We start from the raw sequence: 25,118 nt of genomic DNA on the forward strand, positions 1-25,118 counted from the left end.
TGTATTACTGTATCAAAAAAATGTAATGTAGGTAGGCCGTGAATGGCCTCACACACCAGTACAGTAGGTGGTGGTTTATGCCCATAAAAATTGGATGTGCTCCGCCAACCAAATCCTTTAGAAGAGAAATAAGACTTTGCACCTGCCCCTCTGGAAATCATTGGGATGTTCCTCTACTCAGCTAACATGTGGAATTGTTTTAAGATGGTCATACCAAGGATAATTTAGCTATATGATGTAGAATTTAAGGACCCCTTTTAGGTATAAAAAATACATATAATAAAATTATTTGAGGAAACATTTAATTTGGCCTGCTATTGTTATTGGAACCATTGAAACGCATTGAAAAACAGATTCATACCTGGAAAAACAGATGTTGAAAAAATCTAAACAAAGTTTGTTTTTAAATGTCTGGGCTGCCTGCAGACAAGTATTGTGTGGCTTGTGGGAATCGTAGATTCCATTTTAAATAATAGTCGAGACACATTATCTTCCCACATTTGAAATGCTTTTTACTAGCAGCTGCAACTCAATAATTAGCTATGCCTATTGCCACGAGCACTGCCCAAATTGCTGGCTTCCCAAATAGCCATAGGCCTACGCACGTGTGATTTGAAACAATAAAGCTCTCTGGTAAAGTTTTTTGAATTATTTTATTTAGACAGGGGTAGTTATATACTTTTGGCAAAACACCAATGTACTTTAGGGGTTAGCCAGCATCTTAACAGTGCACTGTACACCTGCCAATTAAACTTTTTAATTTGCAAGTGTCTGAAACCGGAGATCTGTATATAATTACTAGACGCTCATGTTACGGGTGGGTGAAGCCGCAACCGAGCGCTGAGCAACAGCTACAAAGGCAGCGGAGTGGAAATCCTGCACATGCGCAGAAATCTCCGTATCTTTATCCATGGCAAATCGTGTTTGTACTGGTTTGCACAATGTGTTATTGATACTCATTCAATTACAAACATGATGTCATATATAAAAGCAAAACGCAAAAGCAGATAATTTTTTCAAAAATGTTTCTTGGCAGAGTGAAATTGCTATAAAAAAAAGACAGAAAAATGGATGAGTGATTTCACTTTTTTTTAAATCAACATAGTAAAACCAATAATCTAACCAAAAAACCACTCATTCCCAAAACACATGAAATGTAACATTGACATATTTGAACATACAGCATACATTGGGCACCAGCACCATTAACTAAAACATAATTCACTCATGATATCCCATGTGGCTGTTTATTACAGGTATTGACTTTGACCTTTTTGTAATACAGTGTGAATACCTGAGTTTAGTGTCATAACGCAAGTAAACCATGGCAGTAGAAGCAAGCAGTTAGGTTCCATAATAACATACTACAACCAGTTCGTTTGTGGAAGAGGCCTGTGGGCAAGTGTGCTGTGGGCAAGTGTGCTGTGGTGTGTGCAGTGGTGTGTGCAGTGGTGTGTGCTGTGGTGTGTGCAGTGGCGTGTGCAGTGGTGTGTGCTGTGGTGTGTGCAGTGATGTGTGCTGTGGTGTGTGCAGTACAATTTCATGAAACAACAACAGAGCATAACAGTCTTTGTCTTTAAAGTTCAGTTTGGGGTCTCTGAACTATACCTGGCCTTATTCTGGGAATGACATCACACTTTGTGGGTGAAATAGGGGTCCTGGAGGCCCTGCCATAATTTGTACGGATATCGAAATGTTGGATAAGGCAGTTTTAATGCTTTGGTTTTTACATGATATATAGAATACCATCACTACAGTGTAATATCAACAAACGTATTTCACTGACAGTAGAGTCAGCACACTTTATCACGACGGTGGAGAGGGTCCGCCTCACCAACCCCCTCTGTGTCACTACATTGCATCTCTCTTATAAACCCCTGAGTTTTGCTGATTGTGATTGGTCAAGAGTCCCTCAAGTGTTCCCACGGTAGGTCACATTGGTGAAAGTGGTGGTGGCTCCTTTGTACAAGGGGTTGTTAGCCTGGAAAATAGAAACAAATAGAGGACATGTCATCTTGACATGGATAAATATTCTTGCCATTCATATTTTCTCCATCAGATGGCAGCTTTGTCTTAAAAGCATAGTCGGACTCACCGTATCCCACTTGGCCTTAGCCCTCTCCTCCTCAAACTTGGCGAACTCTCGGCGGTCGTGGATGGTGACCAGCAGCTTCCAGATGAGCAGGCCAGCCAGACCCAGAAACAAGATGGCCCCCGCCACCGCCATGAGAACCACCAGGATATCAGGCCCTTTAGGACAGTCTGAAAGAGATAGAAGAAAACAGGAGGAGAGAGAAGAGAAGGAGGATATTTGTGTCGGCAATATGATATTTGTGTAGGGGACTAGCATTAATGCACCTCACTCTTGCTTTGGGGTTGTCTTTGTTCCTCTTGGGTGCGTGTCAGAGGGGAGAAGACTACCAGGAGTGCCAGGGCTGAGTGCTATTATCAGCTTTAGAGAACCATTCTGCCCTCTCTGTACCTGCTCTACTCTCTAGTGGTGCCTCCCAGCCACAAAGACAAAGACACCCAGGAACACACTATTCTTATCTAGGGAGAAAAATCGACTCCTCCTACAGCTCCCGGCTTTAGTCCTATGCACACATAGTAATGCACATTATTTCTACACACACAATTATTCTCTAGATAACTAAAGGAATTCACTCTCATCCACACCCTGCCAAACGCATATCATATGCTGTACATACGAGCACAGAACTCCGACCCATTCACACACGGATGGACACACTCACCAGGCTCCATGACATACAGGATGGACTTTCCGCTGGCATCCTCGTAGTACTGGAAGCGCTCTACACAGTCATTCTCATCCTTATAGGTGCAGTTCACAGCATTCTTCTCATAGAAGACTGGGATGAAAGAGAGTTAGATCCAAGTGGAGGATAAGGAGAGAGAGAGAGAGATGAGGAGCCGGAGGTTAATTATATTTATTTCGCAGCACAGAGTGAAATCAATGGACACATAACATTAAATATACAGACAAACAAATACAATATAAACAGCAGTGTCCACAGGAATTAGACCTCTAAACCAGAGATGAATAAACCAGTCTGTACCAAAACAGCACAGTCCTACCGCATATTGAGAGAGCTAATAGCAGCTGGGATTTAGGAGAGTTTTGATCTATTAGTTTTAAACCTTTGGAGGCTGTATCTGCGCTCTAAGGGAAGCACACAAAAATGTATCAAACGGGGGATGCTAGGAGTCTCAGAATGGATGGCTCCTTGCATATGATTCATGTATGTTGCTGGCGAGAAAGGTCAGTTACTGTAAGTTCATACCAATGATCCTGCTGCCTGGTTTCACAATGTTACTCAGCCTGTTCTGGTTCTTTAGGTTTAGATTACCGAATCAGCAGATCATACTGAATGTTAAAATGGAATTCAATGAATGATCTCTAGAGAATGGTCATCAGCGTCATATCCACCCTGAAACTGCAGAGTTTCCTCAGGGAGAACAAGCTCTGATACTGTAGAGAAATTGGGGCCTCAATGTGGGTTGTTAACACCCAGTTTATATAACATGTTTTGAACTACTTAAAGGAACAATTAGGGTTAAGTGCTTTGCTCAAGGGCACATTGACAAATATCTCACGTAGTCGGCTCAGTGATTCAAACCAGCAACCTTCCAGGTACTGGCCCAGTCTACCAGTCTACCTGCCACTCACATCATAGGAATATGTGAGAACATCAAAAATTTTAACACGCACTGTAAATAATGCAATCTGTTGCTTGGAGAGCATGTTGAACTCACAACAAGGGAACGTTGTGTAATAGTTCTTACCTAGTTCTTCCACCTTCTGAATTTCATCCCTGCAGATTCGGGCACAGCTTTTCTCCTCAAAGAGACGGCCTCTCTTGAAGTGCTTACATTCAACACATTCCCTGCAGATACAACACAATGTTAACTCATCATCATCATCATCATCACCAACTTCATCATAATCATCCTCCTTTTCCTCCTCTTCCTTATTGCATCACCATTTCCTCATAACCCCTATCACATGTACTCATACAGTATCTGTGTGTAGGCAGTTATACTGCCCCCTGTATTTACTCACTTCTTGATGCTGCAGGCATCAGGGCAGGTTGGACACCTCTCACAAGTGGCCCCGTAGGCCCCTGGCTGGGTGCACTCACAGGCCCCACACACACACTGGCCCCGGCCGCTGCACAGCAGGCCCATGCTGGACATGCAGGTGTCTGTCCGGGTTGTGCAGTTACAGTTCTCCCCCATCCAGTCAGAGCCACACTTGCAGAAGCCACAGTCACATTTCCCATGGCCTGGCAGAGACACAGAGAGTGAGGATGGGCCGTTTTTTATGGACATTTTATGTCTAACTTAGATTGTAATAATGTATATTTTGTACATCACGTTATCAGTACTGGACAAACCCATGAGTGCAATTACAACCCTGGCCTGGAATGTTTTGAATTTCTAAGCACTGTGTATGTGAGTGGTTGTGCACGTGTTTTTGCCAGATTGTATCTATACTTAACTAAAATAGAAACCCAACATGTAAAGTGTTGGTCCCACGTTTCATGAGCTGAAATAAAAGATCCCAGAAATTGTCCATATGCACAAAAAGCTTATTTCTCTCAAATGTTGTGCACAAATGTGTTAACATCCCTGTAAGTGAGCATTTCTCCTTTGCCAAGATAATCCATCCACCTGACAGGTGTGGCATATCAAGAAGCTGATTAAACAGCATGATAATTACACAAGTGCACCTTGTGCTGGGGACAATAAAAGGCCACTCTAAAATGTGCAGTTTTTCACTCAACACAATATCACAGATGTCTCAAGTTTTGAGGGGGTGTACAATTGGCATGCTGACTACAGGAATGTCTACCATAAGCCGTCTCCAATGTTGTTTTGGAGAATTTGGCAGTACGTCCAGCCGCAGACTACGTGTATGGCGTTGTGTGGGTGTTGTAACTTTAATGGGTTACAGAGTTAATGTTTACAGTTAATTAACTAAGCTGGATCTAAAGATATTTTCTTTAGAGTTATTTACATATGGAATTGTATTAGAATTTGTGTGTTGGAGATTGAGAGAACTACGTACATATTTATGTTGTATTGGCTAGTATTGGATTACGCTATTGACGGCAAGTTCCAGAATGCCTTGTGACAGGAAGTAGAGAGAGAACGCGCCAGTTATGTACAAGTGACAAGTGATTATCCTGACTTTCGCTAGCAACTTTCTTTTATTGTTTTGTAGAATCTGAAGTTGTTAAATGTAACGTGAACAAGTAGTATTACTAAAAGAAGCTTTCATTTCAAACCCGACGTCCCGAGTCATTACTTTGAAGATAGTTATTCTACAGTGGGTGAGCTGTGTCAACATTGTGAAAAGAGTGCCCGATGGTGGTGATGGAATTATGGCATGGGCAGGCATAAACTACGGACAATGAACACAATTGCATTTTATCAATGTCAATTTTAATGCACAGAAATAACGTGACGAGATCCTGACGCCCATTGTTTTTAAGGTGTCTTGTGACCAACAGATGCATATCTGTATTCTCAGTCATGTGAAATTCATAGATGAGGTTCTAATGAATTCATTTCAATTGACTGATTTCCTCATATGAACTGTAACTCAGTCAAATCTTTGAAATTGTTGCATGTTGTGTTTCCATTTTTGTTCAGTGTAATTGTCAGCAATTCTGCATGTGTTTGTCTCTGTATTCATGAGTGTGTTGAGAGCATGGGCAGGCAGGCAGGCACATGTGTGATGAGTCCATATTGAGTAATAATTCCCAGAACATTAAGTCATCAAATCATGACCAGACAGTGCAGACAATGGCAGGATAAGCACCCTTCTTAATGAAGCAAACTGGTAATCCATCCCACTCATCACCTCCCAACACTGGGACAATCCCTGGGATGTGATGACCACTCCCTGGAGCCTCCACAATATATGTCAGACCAGCCAGCAAAATTGAGAAATGATTGTTTGATTGCCCTCAGACAGACAATAACGGCTGAAGGTTAATGCAACAGGGCTGGGCAATGAATGACGAAGAGCAGAGACAAACTGAGTCACTGTCTCAGAGCTCAGCTGGGTTATAGTGACCGCTGGAAACTGAACAGAGGTCTGTAAACTGTGAAAACAGGCCCTCAGAGACATGGGCATTGTTGTTTTCAGGTGAAACCACCTCCGTCAGCTAAATTCCCCAGTTCCCACGCCCTATCTGACTCTGTCATCACTGTGAGATAAGTGAGTGTGTGTGTGTTTGTAATGAAAGAGGCAGCTATAGGTATAAAAAGTCGCTTTACGGTCTGGCAGGCACATAAGCTGTCTGAGTTGAGCTGGTTAACGTTTTACAGTATGTATCCCACAAACAGAGCACGAACCCAACTGAATGGGACACATTCAACACATAGTAAAGAAAGTCCCGGTTTTCCTCTCTTAAAAACGTTCTTGCGTTTGGCTAATGCTCCTTATACTCTACCTCATCCGTACAGTGAGTTCATGCTTGTGCCTTGTTCTCTCTACTGTACTTGTTGTAGGGTCGAGTCAGAGACATGGGAAGGAGTTTCTAGGCATACATCCCAAATGGCACCCTATTCCCTACACAGTGCACTGCTTTTGACATGAGCCCTATGGGCCCTGGTCAGAAGTAGTGCACTATACATGGAATAGGGTGCCATTTTGCATGCATGTCTAAATAATCTGCCTCGGTCTGAGATGGCACTCTAATCCTCCAATTTATCAAGTCGTAAACATGTACTACAGAGACACATAAACATGGAGTCCAGGAGGGAGGACAGAGCGAATGAGAGCGAAGCGGTGGAGGAAGTCAGAGACATAAAGAAAGAGAGAGAGAGGGAGAGAAAAAGAGCACGAGAGAGCGAGAGGGGGTACTGTAAACACACCGATGAGAGAATAATACAAATGTAAAAAAGAGAGAGGAGATGAGTGGAAGTATTTGTGATGGAGGTTAACTTTAAAAGAGGGAGAACGAGAGGATAGAAAGAGAGAGGGCAGAGTGCCAGAGGAATGCTAACTTTCCTGTTCTCTCTTGCCTGTTTGTGTGCCCTGGGGATGTTCTTGCTGACTCCTGCTCCACAGCCCCAGCCCCAACCCCAGCCCCAACCCCAACCCCAGCTCCAGCCCCAGCCCCAACCCCATCCCCAGCCCCAACCCCAACCTCAGCCCCAACCCCAGCCCCAACCCTAGCCCCAACCCCAGCTCCAGCCTCAGCTCCAGAGCAGAGGGAAAAATACACGCCCTCCGGAGGATGTGGGAGGGCCTGGGGTTGGGAGGACGGGACGGGATGGGGGAGACTCAAATTGAGCTGGGCCCAGGGACTCTTATACTATATTGTTTGTCACACAGCAATGACATAATGCCAACAAGACTCCAGAGACACAGGCTGACTAAGTTGAGTCTCCTTCACTGTGCTCTACTCACTAAATATGGAGTTCTGGACTGTTGCATTTCTATGCCAACCATAGACAAGAGTACATCTCAATGACTAAGACCACAATCCCACAAATAACATATTTTCCACTGACGAAACCATAGATAATGCTGAGTTAAGACAGTAATTACTGTTTTAACCAAATATAACCCACTCCCAAGTCCTGACTTCGCCCTAAGCACCATACATAACATTTCACACACAGCATACATTTCACTCAAAAAAGACAACTTAACCAATTGCTTAATCAGCATTATTTTGTGAATTGAAGGAAAATGAATGTAGCTAACGTGTGAAGGTTTGTTCATTCAACAAACTTTGCTCACATTGAGCTGAATGTATATGAACTTGTTGAGACGAATTACAAGTTCATGTTTTCCTTTGGAGTAAAATTACAAATATGTTTGCTAAAAACCACACCCATCGTTATTATATTTCCCAGCATGCTCTAATTGCAGGTTGCTTTTCAGAATAGTTTGTTTCAATATCTATGTTTTTGCATGTACAATGATTGGTTGATTAATCTTATGCTAAGCTACACAAACATAAAAAAACATTAATTTTTCAAAACGAATCCAATCTGTTTGTAGTTGGACTTTTTGTACCCGTTACTGAGATGGCTGTCCCAGTTGATTAGATTTAGGTAGTCTCAATAATCAATATTTTCTACCCCTGTCAGTCATTCTCAATGCAGGTTGTGGGTGATTGAAAGTTCCAATTGTTGGATATCCTCACTCTAGATGGATTCCAATAGAAATGACACATCATAATGTGACTTGCAGGCTTGATGTGGCCTGTACACCAAGGGTTTAACAAAAAATATCTAGTTAACAGAAGAAAGGAAGACAAAATAAGGACAGAAGAAAAAGGAAAAGAAAAAGGACAACAAAGTGAAACCTCTAAAGAAACAAGAGACCATAATACAAGAAACAGCACTATAGAGAGATAGAACAACAACAACGCAGCCACTGCCAGCTAGCCTACTTCACAATTCTGGGCGACTTTAACCTCCCCACGTCTACCTTTGACTCATTCCTCTCTGCCTCCTTCTTTCCACTCCTCTCCTCTTTTGACCTCACCCTCTCACCTTCCCCCTCTACTCACAAGGCAGGCAATACGCTCGACCTCATCTTTACTAGATGCTGTTCTTCCACTAACCTCACTGCAACTCCCCTCCAAGTCTCCGACCACTACCTTGTATCCTTTTCCCTCTTGCTCTCATCCAACACTTCCCACACTGCCCCTACTCGGATGGTATCGCGCCGTCCCAATCTTCGCTCTCTCTCCCCCGCTACTCTCTCCTCTTCCATCCTATCATCTCTTCCCTCTGCTCAAACCTTCTCCAACCTATCTCCTGATTCTGCCTCCTCAACCCTCCTCTCCTCCCTTTCTGCATCCCTTGATTCTCTATGTCCCCTATCCTCCAGGCCGGCTCGGTCCTCCCCTCCTGCTCCGTGGCTCGACGACTCATTGCGAGCTCACAGAACAGGGCTCCGGGCAGCCGAGCGGAAATGGAGGAAAACTCGCCTCCCTGCGGACCTGGCATCCTTTCACTCCCTCCTCTCTACATTTTCCTCTTCTGTCTCTGCTGCTAAAGCCACTTTCTACCACTCTAAATTCCAAGCATCTGCCTCTAACCCTAGGAAGCTCTTTGCCACCTTCTCCTCCCTCCTGAATCCTCCCCCCTCCTCCCTCTCTGCAGATGACTTCGTCAACCATTTTGAAAAGAAGGTCGACGACATCCGATCCTCGTTTGCTAAGTCAAACGACACCGCTGGTTCTGCTCACACTGCCCTACCCTGTGCTCTGACCTCTTTCTCCCCTCTCTCTCCAGATGAAATCTCGCGTCTTGTGACGGCCGGCCGCCCAACAACCTGCCCGCTTGACCCTATTCCCTCCTCTCTTCTCCAGACCATTTCCGGAGACCTTCTCCCTTACCTCACCTCGCTCATCAACTCATCCCTGACCGCTGGCTACGTCCCTTCTGTCTTCAAGAGAGCGAGAGTTGCACCCCTTCTGAAAAAACCTACACTCGATCCCTCCGATGTCAACAACTACAGACCAGTATCCCTTCTTTCTTTTCTCTCCAAAACTCTTGAACGTGCCGTCCTTGGCCAGCTCTCCCGCTATCTCTCTCAGAATGACCTTCTTGATCCAAATCAGTCAGGTTTCAAGACTAGTCATTCAACTGAGACTGCTCTTCTCTGTATCACGGAGGCCCTCCGCACTGCTAAAGCTAACTCTCTCTCCTCTGCTCTCATCCTTCTAGACCTATCGGCTGCCTTCGATACTGTGAACCATCAGATCCTCCTCTCCACCCTCTCCGAGTTGGGCATCTCCGGCGCGGCCCACGCTTGGATTGCGTCCTACCTGACAGGTCGCTCCTACCAGGTGGCGTGGCGAGAATCTGTCTCCTCACCACGCGCTCTCACCACTGGCGTCCCCCAGGGCTCTGTTCTAGGCCCTCTCCTATTCTCGCTATACACCAAGTCACTTGGCTCTGTCATAACCTCACATGGTCTCTCCTATCATTGCCATGCAGACGACACACAATTAATCTTCTCCTTTCCCCCTTCTGATGACCAGGTGGCGAATCGCATCTCTGCATGTCTGGCAGACATATCAGTGTGGATGACGGATCACCACCTCAAGCTGAACCTCGGCAAGACGGAGCTGCTCTTCCTCCCAGGGAAGGACTGCCCATTCCATGATCTCGCCATCACGGTTGACAACTCCATTGTGTCCTCCTCCCAGAGCGCTAAGAACCTTGGCGTGATCCTGGACAACACCCTGTCGTTCTCAACTAACATCAAGGCGGTGGCCCGTTCTTGTAGGTTCATGCTCTACAACATCCGCAGAGTACGACCCTGCCTCACACAGGAAGCAGCGCAGGTCCTAATCCAGGCACTTGTCATCTCCCGTCTGGATTACTGCAACTCGCTGTTGGCTGGGCTCCCTGCCTGTGCCATTAAACCCCTACAACTCATCCAGAACGCCGCAGCCCGTCTGGTGTTCAACCTTCCCAAGTTCTCTCACGTCACCCCGCTCCTCCGCTCTCTCCACTGGCTTCCAGTTGAAGCTCGCATCCGCTACAAGACCATGGTGCTTGCCTACGGAGCTGTGAGGGGAACGGCACCTCAGTACCTCCAGGCTCTGATCAGGCCCTACACCCAAACAAGGGCACTGCGTTCATCCACCTCTGGCCTGCTCGCCTCCCTACCACTGAGGAAGTACAGTTCCTGCGCAGCCCAGTCAAAACTGTTCGCTGCTCTGGCCCCCCAATGGTGGAACAAACTCCCTCACGACGCCAGGACAGCGGAGTCAATCACCACCTTCCGGAGACACCTGAAACCCCACCTCTTTCAGGAATACCTAGGATAGGATAAAGTAATCCTTCTCACCCCCCCCCCTTAAAAGATTTAGATGCACTATTGTAAAGTGGCTGTTCCACTGGATGTCTTAAGGTGAACGCACCAATTTGTAAGTCGCTCTGGATAAGAGCGTCTGCTAAATGACTTAAATGTAAATGTAAATGTAATGGGTTTCAGATGACTGCGTTAGGGTGTAACTAGGCCCTCAAAGAAAGGCCTGATGATATATGTAATATACTGTCGTGAAGAGTTTCATTTCACACTGGGGAAATATGCAGATAAACTAGAATAGAATGTATGTTGGTTCAGCTATATGCCCAAATATTGAGCAAACTCACAATCCTTTTGCAGCTGGTTGCCTTAGATACGTTGAATTTTAAAAAATGATTCCGGTGCACATTACCCCTCTTGTTCAGCCCACGGGCCCTTTTTATAGTGCCTTCCCAAAGGGCTAGACTGCTTAGGTTAAGAGATGTTGTCTCACATGACTCAGACCCCCCCTGCCTTCCCATCTAAATCCCTGTGGAGTCATGCTATGGCTGGGTGAGGGGCGAGAGGGGTGAGGAAAAGTCTGGACAATGTGAAAACAAACATGAGAGGCGGTTGACCATGGGAACATCCTCATTCCTAGGTCGAAAAGACTCAGGGCTACGCTGGGAACTAATGGCAACCATCTATTTGACAACAAAGGTCTTATGGAGGGAATCAAACAGTGCATTTTCAGTCAAATTACGATAATAGACTACATAGCTCTTTCCCTAAAAGAGTAACAGACATAACCTCTCTACATGTATCCAGTGCCTCTCATTCTTTCAGAGATTACAACAGTGATTGGCCAATCTGACTTTAACCTCTGTTACCATAAGCAAAGACCTGGTTGTCTAATAAAGCTTAGTCCATCCCTAAGGGAACGGCTGTGGTTAATACACAGAGTTATAGCTACAGCCAACACATACAGTACCAGTCAAAAGTTTGGACACACCTACTCATTTAAGGGTCTTTCCTTATTTTTTGCTATTTTCTACATTGTAGAATAAGACATGAAATAAGACATGAATAAGACATGAAATAACATATGGAATCATGTAGTAACCAAAGAAAGTGTTAAACAAATCAAAATATATTTTATATTTGAGATTCTTCAATGTAGCCACCATTTGCCTGGATGACAGCTTTGCACACTTTTGGCATTCCCTCAACCAGCTTCACCTGGAATGCTTTTCCAACAGTCTTGAAGGAGTTCCCACATATGCTGAGCAGTTGTTGGCTGCTTTTCCATCACTCTGCGGTCCAACTGATCCCGAACCATCTCAATTGGGTTGAAGTCGGGTGATTGTGTAGGCCAGGTCACCTGATGCAGCACTCCATCACTCTCCTTCTTGGTCAAATAGCCCTTACACAGCCTGGAGGTGTGTTGGGTCATTGTCCTGTTGAAAAACAAATGATAGTCCCACTAAGCGCAAACCAGATGGGATGGCGTATAGCTGCAGAATGCTGTGGTAGCCATGCTGGTTAAGTTTGCCTTGAATCCTAAATAAATCAGACAGTGTCACCAGCAAAGCACCATCACACCTCCTCCATGCTTCACGGTGGGAACCACACATGCGGAGATCATCAGTTCACCTACTCTGCGTCTCACAAAGACATGGTGGTTGGTACCAAAAATCTCACATTTGGACTCATCAGACCAAAGGACAGATTTCCACCGGTCTAATGTCCATTGCTCGTGTTTATTGGCCCAAGCAAGTCTCTTCTTATTATTGGTGTCCTTTAGTAGTGTATCTTTGCAGCAATTCGACCATGAAGGCCTGATTCATGCAGTCTCCTCTGAACAGTTGATGTTGAGATGTGCCTGTTACTTGAGCTGCAATCTGAGATGCAGTTAACTATAATGGACGTATTCTCTGCAGCAGAGGTATACTCTGGATCTTCCTTTCCTGTGGCAGTATTCATGAGAGCCAGTTTCATAATATCGCTTAATGGTTTTTGCGACTGCACTTGAAGAAACTTTAAACTTTCTTGAAATGTTCCAGATTGACTGACCTTCATGTCTTAAAGTAATGATGGACTGTCGTTTCTCTTATTTGAGCTGTTCTTGCCATAATACGGACTTGGTCTTTTACCAAATAGGGCTATCTTCTGTATCATGAAGACAAAGGGTCTCTACTTTGAAGAATCTCAAATTCAAATCTCAAACACTTTTTTTTTGGTTACTACATGATTCCATGTGTGATATTTCATAGTTTTGATGTCTTCACTAGTATTCTACAATGTTGAAAATAGTTTTTAAAAATAAAGAAAAACCCTGGAATGAGTAGGTGTGTCCAAACTCTTGAATGTCACTGTATATAAACGCAGCAACGGCACCATGGCTCATCTGCTACGCAGCAACATTCAATTATCCAATGACAGGACTTATTACAATGCTTCTACTTTGATTTTGCAACGGGTGTGCTTGTGCAGGCATGCAGTAGGGAGAGATGATCAGCGATGACACCTCATACTTCATTCCCAAGAGTGGTTAGAAGAGTGCTGTGAGCTCGTTTACTATGCTAAAATGATCATGGGAGAAGACGTGGTTTTGATTTGAATAATCTGAATAACTTCTCGTGAATAAGTATATCGTAAACATGTTCCGTTTCCTTCGAATGTTTTCACCTTCATAATACAAAGTGTAAGAGCAGACGAGGTATATCCATTGGAGCTACAGTACAGTAAGCATAGTGGATTTGAGCAAATGTTAAAGGTCAAAGACATTGACCAATGGTGAACCACTGCATTCTCTGTTTATTTCTACATAACATTGTGTAGTCTTGGTCTATTTCAAAGCCAACAGCGTTCAGTATATGGCATATAATAAGAATGTTGGGTAACACCTTATTTTACAGCCTGGTTTAAGCCGGTATTTATCTACTATTTACAGTGGCAAGAAAAAGTATGTGAACCCTTTGGAATTACCTGGATTTCTGCACAAATTGGTCACAACAATAGATAAACATAGGGTGCTTAAACTGATAACACACAAATTATTGTATTTTTCTTGTCTATATTGAATACATAATTTAATCATTCACAGTGTAGGTTGGAAAAAATATGTGAACCCCTAGGCTAATGACTTCTCCAAAAGCTAATTGGAGTCAGGAGTCGGCTAACCTGGAGTCCAATCAATGAGACGAGATTGGAGATGTTGGTTAGAGCTGCCCTGCCCTATAAAAACACTCACAAAATTTGAGTTTGCTATTAACAAGAAGAATTGCCTGATGTGAACCATGCCTCGAACAAAATAGATCTCAGAAGACCTAAGATTAAGAATTGTTGACTGCATAAAGCTGGAAAGTATCTCTAAAAGCCTTGATGTTCATCAGTCCACAGTAAGACAAGTTGTCTATAAATGGAGAAAGTTCAGCACCGTTGCTACTCTCCCTAGGAGTGGCCATCCTGCAAAGATGACTGCAAGAGCACAGCGCAAAATGCTCAATGAGGTTAAGAAGAATCCTAGAGTGTCAGCTAAAGACTTACAGAAATCTCTGGAACATGCTAACATCTCTGTTGACGAGTCTACGATACGTAAAACACTAAACAAGAATAGTGTACATTGAAGGACACCACCGAAGAAGCCACTGCTGTCTGAAGTTTGCACCTGGATGTTCCACAGCACTACTGGCAAAATATTCTGTGGACATATTAAACTACAGTTGAGTTGTTTGGAAGGAACACACAACACTATGTGTGGCAAAAAAAAGGCACATTACACCAACACCCAACTGTAAAGTATGGTGGAGGGAGCATCATGGTTTGGGGCTGCTTTGCTGCCTCAGGGCATGGACAGCTTGTTATCATCAATGGAAAAATGAATTCGCAAGTTTATCAAGACATTTTGCAGGAGAATGTTAGGCTATCTGTCCGCCAATCGAAGCTCAACAAAAGTTGGGTGACGCAACAGGACAACGACCCAAAACACAGAAGTAAATCAACAGTAGAATGGCTTCAACAGAAGAAAATACGCCTTCTGGCGTGGCCCAGTACTGACCTCAACCCGATTGAGATGCTGTGGCATAACCCAAGAGAGTAGGTCACATCAGACATCCCAAGAATATTGCTGAACTGAAACAGTTTTGTAAAGAGGAACGGTCCAAAATTCCTCCTGACCGTTGTGCAGGTCTGATCCACAACCACAGAAAAAGCTTGGTTGAGGTTATTTCTGCCAACGGAGGGACAACCAGTTATTAAATCCAAGGGTTCACATTCTTTTTCCAACCTGCACTGTGAATGTTTACACAGTGTGTTCAATAAAGGCATGAAAATGTATAATTGTTTGTGTGTTATTAGTTTAAGCAGACTGTGTTTGTCTATTGTTGTGACCTAGATGAAGATCTGATCAAATTGTATGACCGATTTATGCAGATATCCAGGTATTTCCAAAGGGTTCACATAGTTAATGCCATATACCGTGGCAAGAACAACGAAGAAAATGTGGTAACAATGGATCAACTACGATTTAAAGCCAAGCTAATAATCGACTGGGTTAAATTAACCGTAAAAGAGAAAGTACTGGATAAGGGTCAACTGAGGCATTGTGGACATGTTCTATGGAAATCCCCTCTATCCTGCTAAAACCATAAGTCTGCCAAAAAACCTAACCCCAAAGCAAACACAGACAAGGAATGTTACAAAAACAACGTGTGTTGATGAGTTAATCTTCAAAACTCAGCAGAAAGGAACATGTAGTAAAAGAGTGGTGCAGGGGTCTAAGGCACTACATTGCAGTGCTAGCTGTGCCACTAGAGATTCTGGTTCGAGTCTAGGCTCTGTCGCAGCCGACCGGGAGACCCATGAGGCGGTGCACAATTGGCCCAGTGCCGTCCGGGTTAGGGGAGGTTTTGGCCGGCCAGGATGTCCCATCACGCTCTAGCGACTCCTGTGACAGGCCGGGCGCATGCACGCTGACACGGTCGCCAGGTGACACATTGGTGCGGCTGGCTTCCAGGTTAAGCGGGCATTGTGTCAAGAAGCAGTGCGGCTTGACTGGGTCGTGTTTCGGAGGATGCACAGCTCTCGACCTTCGCCTCTCCCAAGTCCGTATGGGAGTTGCAGCGATGGGACAAGACTGTATAACTACCAATTGGATACCACGAAATTGGGTAGAAAAAGGGGTAAAAAAACAAAACACAAAAAGAAACCAACATTGCTGTCTCCTTGACAGACACCACAGTGGTCTATCCACTCACCTGAGCAGATCTCTCCTTTGAAGCGCAGGCAGTTGAAGTCGTCACATTCGCAGTACTTGCCCCACACCTTTCCAAAGCCACTAGTGTGGCAGGAGCATTGGCCACACACACAGTTGCCCCTCCCACTGCAGATGGGGTCATCAGGTTTGGGGCTGCAGTTGCCCTGGTCTGAGGGCCTGTACTCTCCGTCGGCACACTCACAGCGGTCTCCCAGGCGCCCCGGGTTACACTGGCACACACCACACTCGTAGGTCCCATTTCCCCGGTTACAGAGAGGGCTCGCGGGCTGGGCTGTGGCCTCACAGTCACACCCGCAGGCGAAGTGGACCGTAACCTCCAGGGCGTCCTTGAAGCCCACAGGTTTAATGGTGAAGGTACGGTTCTTCTCCTTAGGGCAGCCGCGTAACCTTGCCTCCACACTGAACGACACCTGGGGGGGGGGGGGGTAGGTGTGTGTGATACAGCAGGTTACATTTGAACTGTGCAGTAAGAACAGAGCATTATTCCTATACCTAAGATCTGACACTAGGCCAGCATTTATCATCCAGATGGTGAGTGATACAGGTACTGACTGTGTCTCCGATCTTAAGTCCGGAGCAAGACTTGAGTCCCTGGATGAGCTCTCCGTTGAGGCAGGTAGCATTGAAGGACAGAGCCAGCTCCTCTGGAACACCCAGCAACTCCAATTCCACCTTGGAACGGATCCTCTACTCCACAGGTCAGGGGTCAATGGGCAGAGGTCAGAAAGAACTCAATCAGAAACATAAACGATTCAGAAAACCTCTACTCTTAGTCTCTGTGGAAATGGATACAGTGTGTATATACAGTGTTCTATCTGTCACGCATGGGCTCGTGGGAAGTCAAATAGACTGTTTGAGAATTTAAGGGGGGCTGAACTCACTCCTTTTAGCCTCGCTTTCCACGTCCTCATTAAGAAATGCTAGAAGCAATGAGAGTTTGAAGTGGGAGCCTTATGTTCGCTAATGTTGTGTGTTCCTCTTGAAATATCTCAAACAGCCAATGTACGTGACGGATGGTTTAGCAGCACATGACGCAGCATGACCAGCTCAGGGCCTTTCCTGCTTTCTAGAGTATCTGTATTTTTTATGACTGTTGTGTTGGTGATGTTTGCTCCTGTCCTTTCAACATAACATTGGCTACGAGGCGCTGCATGCTAATGGGTAGTTCTGTTGTCTGTAAATGGCCGGGCTGTAGGCTGATTCTGCTGCTACGATTGGATAGAGCGCACTCAGCGCGGCTGTTTCTCAGTGCATGACAATTCTCCCCTCGGTGTTACCAACTCGTGTTAATGGTAAAGTGGGCATGACTGGGCGTGATTGAAATCAAAACCCAATTCTCATATATACGGCTGTCTCTTACCTCGTAAGCATCCAGGATGAGTTGGATCACATTCCCGGAGTCATCCGACAGCGTTCCAACCGTGGTGCCAGGAATCAGCTGGCTGTAGTTCTGAGGAAAGAGGTTCCAAGGGGGCATAATCGGCATTGTACCATGACCCTACACCTAGTAACCCCGGTGACCCTGGTAACAGTCAGGTGTACTCACCTGGTAGAGTGGCATCACATTGTTGGTCACAGCGAAAATGAGGTTGATGTTGTTCTCAGACATCTTCTCTGTGATCAGAGCCAGAGAGGGGTAGTCCTGAAGAACGAGACCGTCGTTATCATTACGTTTCTCTTGTGATAACAGACGAATAGAACTCCAACACAAACTCCCTGACACACACCACTCACCAGGGTTGACGACTTGTCATAGTTGTTGTCTCTGTCGATGTGACACTGTCCATCATTGGGCTGCACTAGACCAGCCAGCCGGCCGTCCAGGGCTATGTGTGTCGTAGCATCGGTAGTAAACACCAACAGGTGGGAGGCATCCCCACGCCAGCCTATCTTGTCCTAGTGACAGAGGGAGGGAGAGAGAGGGGAAGAAGAGGAGAGAAGAGAAACGGTATGTATTCAAGTTTGCATGCTGTTTTCTAAACCACTGAGTGTGTGTGTGTGTGTGTGTGTGTGTGTGTGTGTGTGTGTGTGTGTGTGTGTGTGTGTGTGTGTGTGTATGTCTCTAGGTGTGTGCGTACACGCGTGTGTATTTACAGTTGAAGTCAGAAGTTTACATACACTAATGTTGGAGTCATTAAAACTCGTTTTCAACCACTCCACAAATTTCTTGTTAACAAACTATAGTTTTGGCAAGTCGGTTAGGACATCTACTTTGTGCTTGACACAAGTCATTTTTCCAACAATTGTTTACAGACAGATTATTTCACTTATAATTCACTGTATCACAATTCCAGTGGGTCAGAAGTTTACATACACTAAGTTGACTGTGCCATTAAACAGCTTGGACAATTCCATAAAATTATGTAATGGCTTTAGAAGCTTCTGATAGGCTAATTGACATAGTTTGAGTCAATTGGAGGTGTACCTGTTGATGTATTTCAAGGCCTACCTTCAAACTCAGTGCCTCTTTGCTTGACATCATGGGAAAATCAAAAGAAATCAGCCAAGACCTCATAAAGAAAATTGTAGACCTCCACAAGTGTGGTTCAGCAAGGAAGAAGCCACTGCTCCAAAATCGCCATAAAAAAGCCAAACTACGGTTTGAAACTCCACATGGGGACAAAGAGCATACTTTTTGGGGAAATGTCCTCTGGTCTAATGCACAAAAATGGAACTGTTTGGCCATAATGACCATCGTTATGTTTGGAGGAAAAATGGGGAGGCTTGCAAGCCGAAGAACACCATCCCAACCGTGAAGCACGGGGGTGGCAGCATCATGTTGTGGGAGTGCTTTGCAGCAGGAGGGATTGGTGCACTTCACAAAATAGATGGCATCATGAGGAAGGAAAATTATGTGGATATATTGAAGCAACATCTCAAGACATCCGTCAGGAAGTTAAAGCTTGGTCGCAAATGGGTCTTCCAAATGGACAATGACCCCAAGCATACTTCCAAAGTTGTGAAAAGTGGCTTAAGGACAACAAAGCCAAGGTATTGGAGTGGCCATCACAAAGCCCTGACCTCAATCCTATAGAAAATGTGTGGGCAGAACTGAAAAAGCGTGTGCAAGTAAGGAGGCCTACAAACCCGACTCAGTTACACCAGCTCTGTCAGGAGGAATGGTCCAAATTATTGTGGGAAGCTTGTGGATGGCTACCTGAAATGTTTGACCCAGGTTTAACCATTTAAAGGCAATGCTACCAAATACCAATTGAGTGTATGTAAATTTCTGACCCACTGGGAATGTGATGAAAGAAATAAAAGCTGAACTAAATCATTCTCTCTACTATTATTCTGACATTTCACATTCTTAAAATAAAGTGGTGATCCTAACTGACCTAAGACAGGGAATAATTTTTACTAGGATTAAATGTCAGGAATTGTGAAAAACGGAGTTTAAATGTATTTAGCTAAGGTGTATGTAAACTTCCGACTTCAACTGTATCACCTTGCACACCACTGCCTGTATGACCGCGTCGAAGCCTCCCTCTGGAGAGTCTCTGTTTCGAGACACCTGCTGCTTCGCCACCTCCTCGGTGAAGCGCTCCACCTGCTTGGTCAGAGACAGCACGTGCTTGTAGCCAAACTGAGGCAGGCACCGCGTCTGGATCCTACACATCACACCCCATGCCATGCCGAAAACAGGAAATTGACAAAAAAGGTGGCGAGAGACAGAGAAAGAAAGATAAATACATTGCTGTTAGACACGATTTGACAGCTATTAACAAAGACACATCCTGAGGAAGTTTGAGCTTCAACACAGAATATCAACCTTTTTCAGAACCAAAATCTTCCACTCTGAACAATCTCCTCCTCCTCTCCCTCCTCCTCCACCTCTCTGTCCCCTCCACCCCCCACTCACCCATAGCAAGGGTTACTGATTGCTTCCTCAGGGTAGGTGTACATATATGGGGACAGGGGCTTGTCCACAAAGGCCCCAAAGCCCATACGCAGGTTGCTGGTGGTGCGGCCCATGGCTGCAGCCAGCTGGTTGCCCAGGGAGCGCAGGCGGGCCAAGTCGTCCTTCATGGAGTAGGAGAGGTCCATCAGATAGTACAGGTCAACTGGGTAGTCCTCCACCTGCTTCACTGTCACTGTGAAACGCCTGGCATCATCTGAGAGAGAGAGAGAGAGAGAGAGAGAGAGGTCAAAATCAGGTAGGGTACAAAGGATAAAAAGGAGGTGTTTGAATTTGTGAGAGAGGAGAGGCGAAAGATGTACTTCAATGTACTTTAGATGAGTTGTGAAGCCAGTGTATATGGGTGTTTGTATGTAAGCCTATGCTGTGTTAGTGTACCTGGTCTCAGAGTGAGGCTGAGTTTCTGGGGTCTGATCTGGGTGACGTCGTCAGCAGCCCCCGATGCCTTGTCACTGAGGGGCGTGTTTTCTTGCACACTGATGGTACTGAAGGGGAACTCTAGCCCCCCCTTCGTACACCCCCCATCCAACAGGTTCTGCTTCAGGTCACAACGGGACACACTGGAGCCCCCTTGGCCAAACTCCTGACCCCAGGAAGACAACACACACACTGGTGAGAGTAACACTTCCCAATGAGACAACCAGTAAAGGGACAGTGATCCATTTTTTAAAAAAGTGCATCTACAATGGAAGGTGGGTTCAGTAGATGAATACAGTTTTTGGACAGTGACACATTTTGTTGTTGTTTTGACTCTGTACTCCAGAACTTTGGATTTGAAATGATGCAATGACTATGGTATTAAAGTGCAGCATGTCACCTTTAAGTTGAGGGTATTATCATCCATATAGGGTGAAACATTTAGAAATGACAGCACTTTGTGTACATAGTCTCCCAGGGGTATACTTACTTCCTTAAAGCACCAAGCACAGCTAGGGTGGATAGCCAAACACTGTCTGCAGGTGCTCACCCCTCGAGATGTGCAGATGTTTGAGCCTGAAGTACACACCAACATAAACATGAGTGAATCGGTAGGAGGTCCAGTAGTGGGAATCAAAGAAGCTATATATGGACACTTGAATAGGAATCATATAGTATGCTATGTGCTGTATGGACACTTTTAGATTGATTCTTTATTAGCTTTTGAGTGTTTCTGACAATGTTATTCTACTTGCTGTTTTGCCCAGTAATTGTTTCTCATGACGTTTCTCCACACTGACTCTGCATTTAAACGACACTTCTTCAACTTTTCTCACTACTTCAGTAGTTAGTTGGGCCACAGACGGTTCCGTATCTCTACCACACTCTCATTTCTCTCTCTCTCCTGGTTCCCCCTCCTCTGCTTCCTCTCTGCCCCAGGCTCTACTTCTCTCCTCTTCTGTTACGCCATACTGCTTGCTACTCAAGCCTGTGCTGTCACGCACGGTGTTTTGTAAAACGGCTGTCATGCAGGCAATTCGATGCTAGTGAAAGAGGCAGGAATTTCCACCACTGTACGACGCTACAATGTGTCATGTTGACGCTGCTCAATAAGTCTCTAATGTTAAACATTACGTCTTGCAACAGTTGGTTATTAAAACCTGATTGCAGTCATATCATATATTTTTTTCAATGAGATGTATACGCGTTGTCTGTTCGATGTGTTGAGGTTTAATTATGTTTTAGATATCCTTTTCTATTATTATTATGATTATTATTATTATTAGGCTATTCGCTATTGTGCATGTTGAAGTGATCGCGTGTCTATATAGCACTGTTTCTATAAGAACAGGAGGCCAAAACAAATACTATGTGAAAGTGTTATCTTTTGATGCAAAGGTGTGGCCTGTACAAATATGAGCGCACTCTGGCACAACGTCTCGCGAATTAGCGATCCCTTCTAAGGAATCAACATGCCCAATGTTCCATTCCGGTAGCGCAATACAGTGCCATACAGTTTATTGTTTTAGCAAATAAAATCGTTAAAAAAAACTATGGTTTGGTGAGTTTTCCTGGAACTTAAGACGTATTACTTATTAAAAACATAGGATAAAACAAAAGTATGATTAAAATTCTAGCCGGCGTTCTAGAATAGAAAATGTATTTTAGAATGGCAGAGGAAAACTTATTACATACAAATTATTAAATGAAAAAGAAAATACTTACCAAGAACTTCAGAAGAAGCTAATAATAAACCAGAAAATATCCATAGACGGTCTAAAAAAGTTCCCATGTTGGAGAGACGGGTTAGGACTGACTGCTTGACTTTCTCTGCCTGCTCCACCTCCTGTATTAGTAGCCTGATCTCAAACCAGTGGATCACCAATTAGAATGCTTTTCCTCATACTTGCAAAATGCAATGCTGATTATGATTCAGAGAGGCTCTGACATACACGTTTAGGCTACTGTATAGAAACGTAACTGTACGACATAATATATAGACGAGAGTGTGGATATGCATTATATTAAATAATATTCTCCACGTGTCAGTGGCATAGATATGTCTGTCACTATAATGGTAGCAAGCATCTGTGTGATTCAAGACATTCAAATTGCCTGCTAATCTTTTGAAGTCTATTCGACAATACCCCCCCCCAAAAAAAAAAAAAACTGAAATAAATGAATGAATACATTTAAATATAAACTAAACAAATGTATGAAATGAAAATAAGACTCATGAAATAAAAAATGTATAGAAATACAAAACATATTGTCAAAAACAATACACTGTTATAACAATGCAGAGAAAGGTGTTTGTAAACGTTGTGGTTTGCATCTTTGTTTAATTTTCAGATAAGGCTTTACAGGGCTTTGAGCATATTTTGCTTGTTGTGTATGTGGGCATGTAGGCTGGACTATTTACATCCATTCTCTGCCATCTCTTCTTTAGAGAAGGATTCAGTAGTCCTGTTTGATCCATTCTACCTTTATCTGAACCTGACCTGTTTAGTGGCCCTCCCAGGCTTGTCCATTGTGGAGTGATGGAGCAGGAGAGAAATGGTGTACCTCTAAAAGTGCAGGAGGGGGATAACAATGAGGGGGAGGGGGGCAGACAATGTCTCTGTCTCTCTCTCTCTCTGCCTCTAAGCTTGTCCATTTATTGAATCACTGTCCCTCTCCCTCTATACCGTTATTCTCTCTGTCTCGCTGGTTGCTAAGCTACTGCCACCAGCCAGTGTTCTGGAATTGCGGCGAGGTGGGGGGATAGAAAAAGAGAAATAGATAAGCTGTAATACCCAGGAAGGCAGGCGGTGTGCTTGCATTAGGCTCTGATTGCTCCTGGCTGTGGGTGGGGGATAATGCTCCATGGCTCACATTGTACTGGTAAAGAGCTAAAGAGGGGGTCAGATGGCACCCAATTAAGACAGTGAGCTGGACCATTGGGGGGTGGTGGGGGGGGCAGGAGATTGGTCTTGACCTCTGCCTCCGCTCCATAGAGCACATTGTCAAGCTTTTCACTGAGTCTGAGAATGCAATCACTCTGCCAATATCAGTGTTTGGATAACCAACCATCACCACGTCACCCCTTTCCTTTTCACTGGGTCTGATATAATGAAGACCACCTCATTATGTAAGAGGGGGTCCACCTGGGATTTGTTGCAACTCAGGTAGTCTATATCTCATTGGGGTTTATCTTACGAGATGTGGCCTAGCTCTTCTCATGGCGGACATGTTGTTTGTGTTGTGACGCTGTGCCTCCTGACCCGCTGGCCCCCTGCCTCTCTGGCTCGGAGAGCACTGCTCCTCTCCTCAACAGGTGTCCCTCGGTAAAGAGCAACTCAAACGAGAACGTATAGGGAAAGAAAGACCCTTAACTGGCATTTAACGGAGGGGAGAAAGGGATAGAGGGATAAAGAGAGGGTGAGCATTTTTCTTCCACGGGCTCTTTTTAAAAGCACATCCACTCTTTGGCACAATGGGGTTGTTTCATAACCTGCTGTGTAACACAGAAAGCCGGAGACAAAGAGAGAGGGGGAGGGAGAGTGGAGAATAATATATGGTGGAAGGGAGAGAGGTGGCGAGAGAAAGAGGGGGCGAGAGAAGGAGAGGAATCCAGTTTAAAAGTTTAATGAGTGATGTGTAGATCTGCCAACATGTTTAGGCCAGGAGATTCTTCAATGAGGGAAGTGTGGGAGACGTTTTCCCTGGAGATAGGAGGCAGAAAAAGCAAGTTAATTAAATTAAGGCAATGCAATTCAAATTCACTGCCCTCAAACACACAAACAGATACGCTCACTCAAACAAATGGGTGCGCGCACACACACACACACACACACACACACACACACACACACACACACACACACACACACACACACACACACACACACACAGGACAACGTTACAACAAATTAAGGCAATGAAGCCATTATCTCGCTGAAACAACTTGAATGACTAATGGATGCAGCCTGTTAAGGGGTTGTTGAGTGGAGCGGTCAGAAACACTCTGCTGCTGTGTACCTGGAGTCTCTGTCAGGGGGGAACTAATGACTACATTTAGCTCTATGTGATTAACTGTCCCACAGGTGACAGTGCCCACAACCCCAGACATGGCCTCGCTCTCTCTGTTTCTCTCTCTCTCTCTCTCTCTCTCTCTCTCTCTCTCTCTCTCTCTCTTTCGGATTCTCTCTTCTATACTCCCAAACCTTCTCTCTGTTTATGTGTGTTTCCTGCTGGTTAATCCCCTCACTCTCTCATTGAATCTTGACCTCCACTCACTAACATGCCCGTCGCACACACACACTTTGTTCATCTAATGAAGCCCTGGCTGTAGGTAATCTATTAGACTAATTGAACTTGATCAACATCCTAAGAAGTATGCCCCCAGCTGCACCTCTGGAGAAGGGATGTGGAGATGAAGGGGTTGGGGTGGGGGATGGAGGGTGTGGGCTTCTACTCTGCTGTGTTCAGATGCTGCCATGCCGTGTGTGAAGGCCTCTAAAGACATGGGTGGAGGTGGAAGGGGGAGGAGGGAGGTAAGGGCTAAACCCCTGCGTGGTTGCTAGGGGATGTCTTTACTTAGTTTGTGTTGCTAGGCTGCCAATTCCCCTGTGCTAAGTGGAAGCGTTTTGCCTTCTCCTTCGTCCAGGCACCCCATCTCTCTCGCTCCCTCTCTTCTTCCCTCCCTCCTCTTCTCAACCAAAATAACT

General features: G+C 44.8%; 1 protein-coding gene across 1 annotated transcript; it reads right to left on the bottom strand.

Annotated features, from left to right (window-relative positions):
- Positions 1–634: 634 nt before the first annotated feature.
- LOC115104108 (integrin beta-3-like) lies at positions 635–22,290 on the bottom strand. The gene is made up of 15 exons (XM_029625330.2): positions 22,135–22,290; positions 20,900–20,985; positions 20,371–20,575; positions 19,936–20,188; positions 19,522–19,684; positions 17,808–17,969; positions 17,620–17,715; positions 17,434–17,523; positions 16,626–16,760; positions 16,054–16,483; positions 4,082–4,304; positions 3,805–3,905; positions 2,754–2,870; positions 2,096–2,262; positions 635–1,981 (listed from the first exon to the last, which is right to left on the bottom strand). Exons 1-15 carry the CDS (start codon positions 22,199–22,201, stop codon positions 1,913–1,915), a joined length of 2,364 nt encoding a protein of 787 aa, XP_029481190.1. The 5' UTR covers positions 22,202–22,290; the 3' UTR covers positions 635–1,912.
- Between the last annotated feature and the right edge of the window lie 2,828 nt (positions 22,291–25,118).

This window comes from Oncorhynchus nerka, linkage group LG21 (genome assembly GCF_034236695.1).
Source record: "Oncorhynchus nerka isolate Pitt River linkage group LG21, Oner_Uvic_2.0, whole genome shotgun sequence".
Lineage (NCBI taxonomy): Eukaryota > Metazoa > Chordata > Actinopteri > Salmoniformes > Salmonidae > Oncorhynchus > Oncorhynchus nerka.

Excerpts from the sequence above, each read along its gene's own strand:
- LOC115104108 (XM_029625330.2), bottom strand. The coding sequence starts at position 22,201 with ATGGGAACTTTTTTAGACCGTCTATGGATATTTTCTGGTTTATTATTA. Across the intron at positions 17,524-17,619 it reads ATGTGATGCCACTCTACCAG|AACTACAGCCAGCTGATTCC; the intron begins GTGAGTACACCT and ends CTCTTTCCTCAG. Across the intron at positions 2,871-3,804 it reads TCAGAAGGTGGAAGAACTAG|TCTTCTATGAGAAGAATGCT; the intron begins GTAAGAACTATT and ends CTTTCATCCCAG.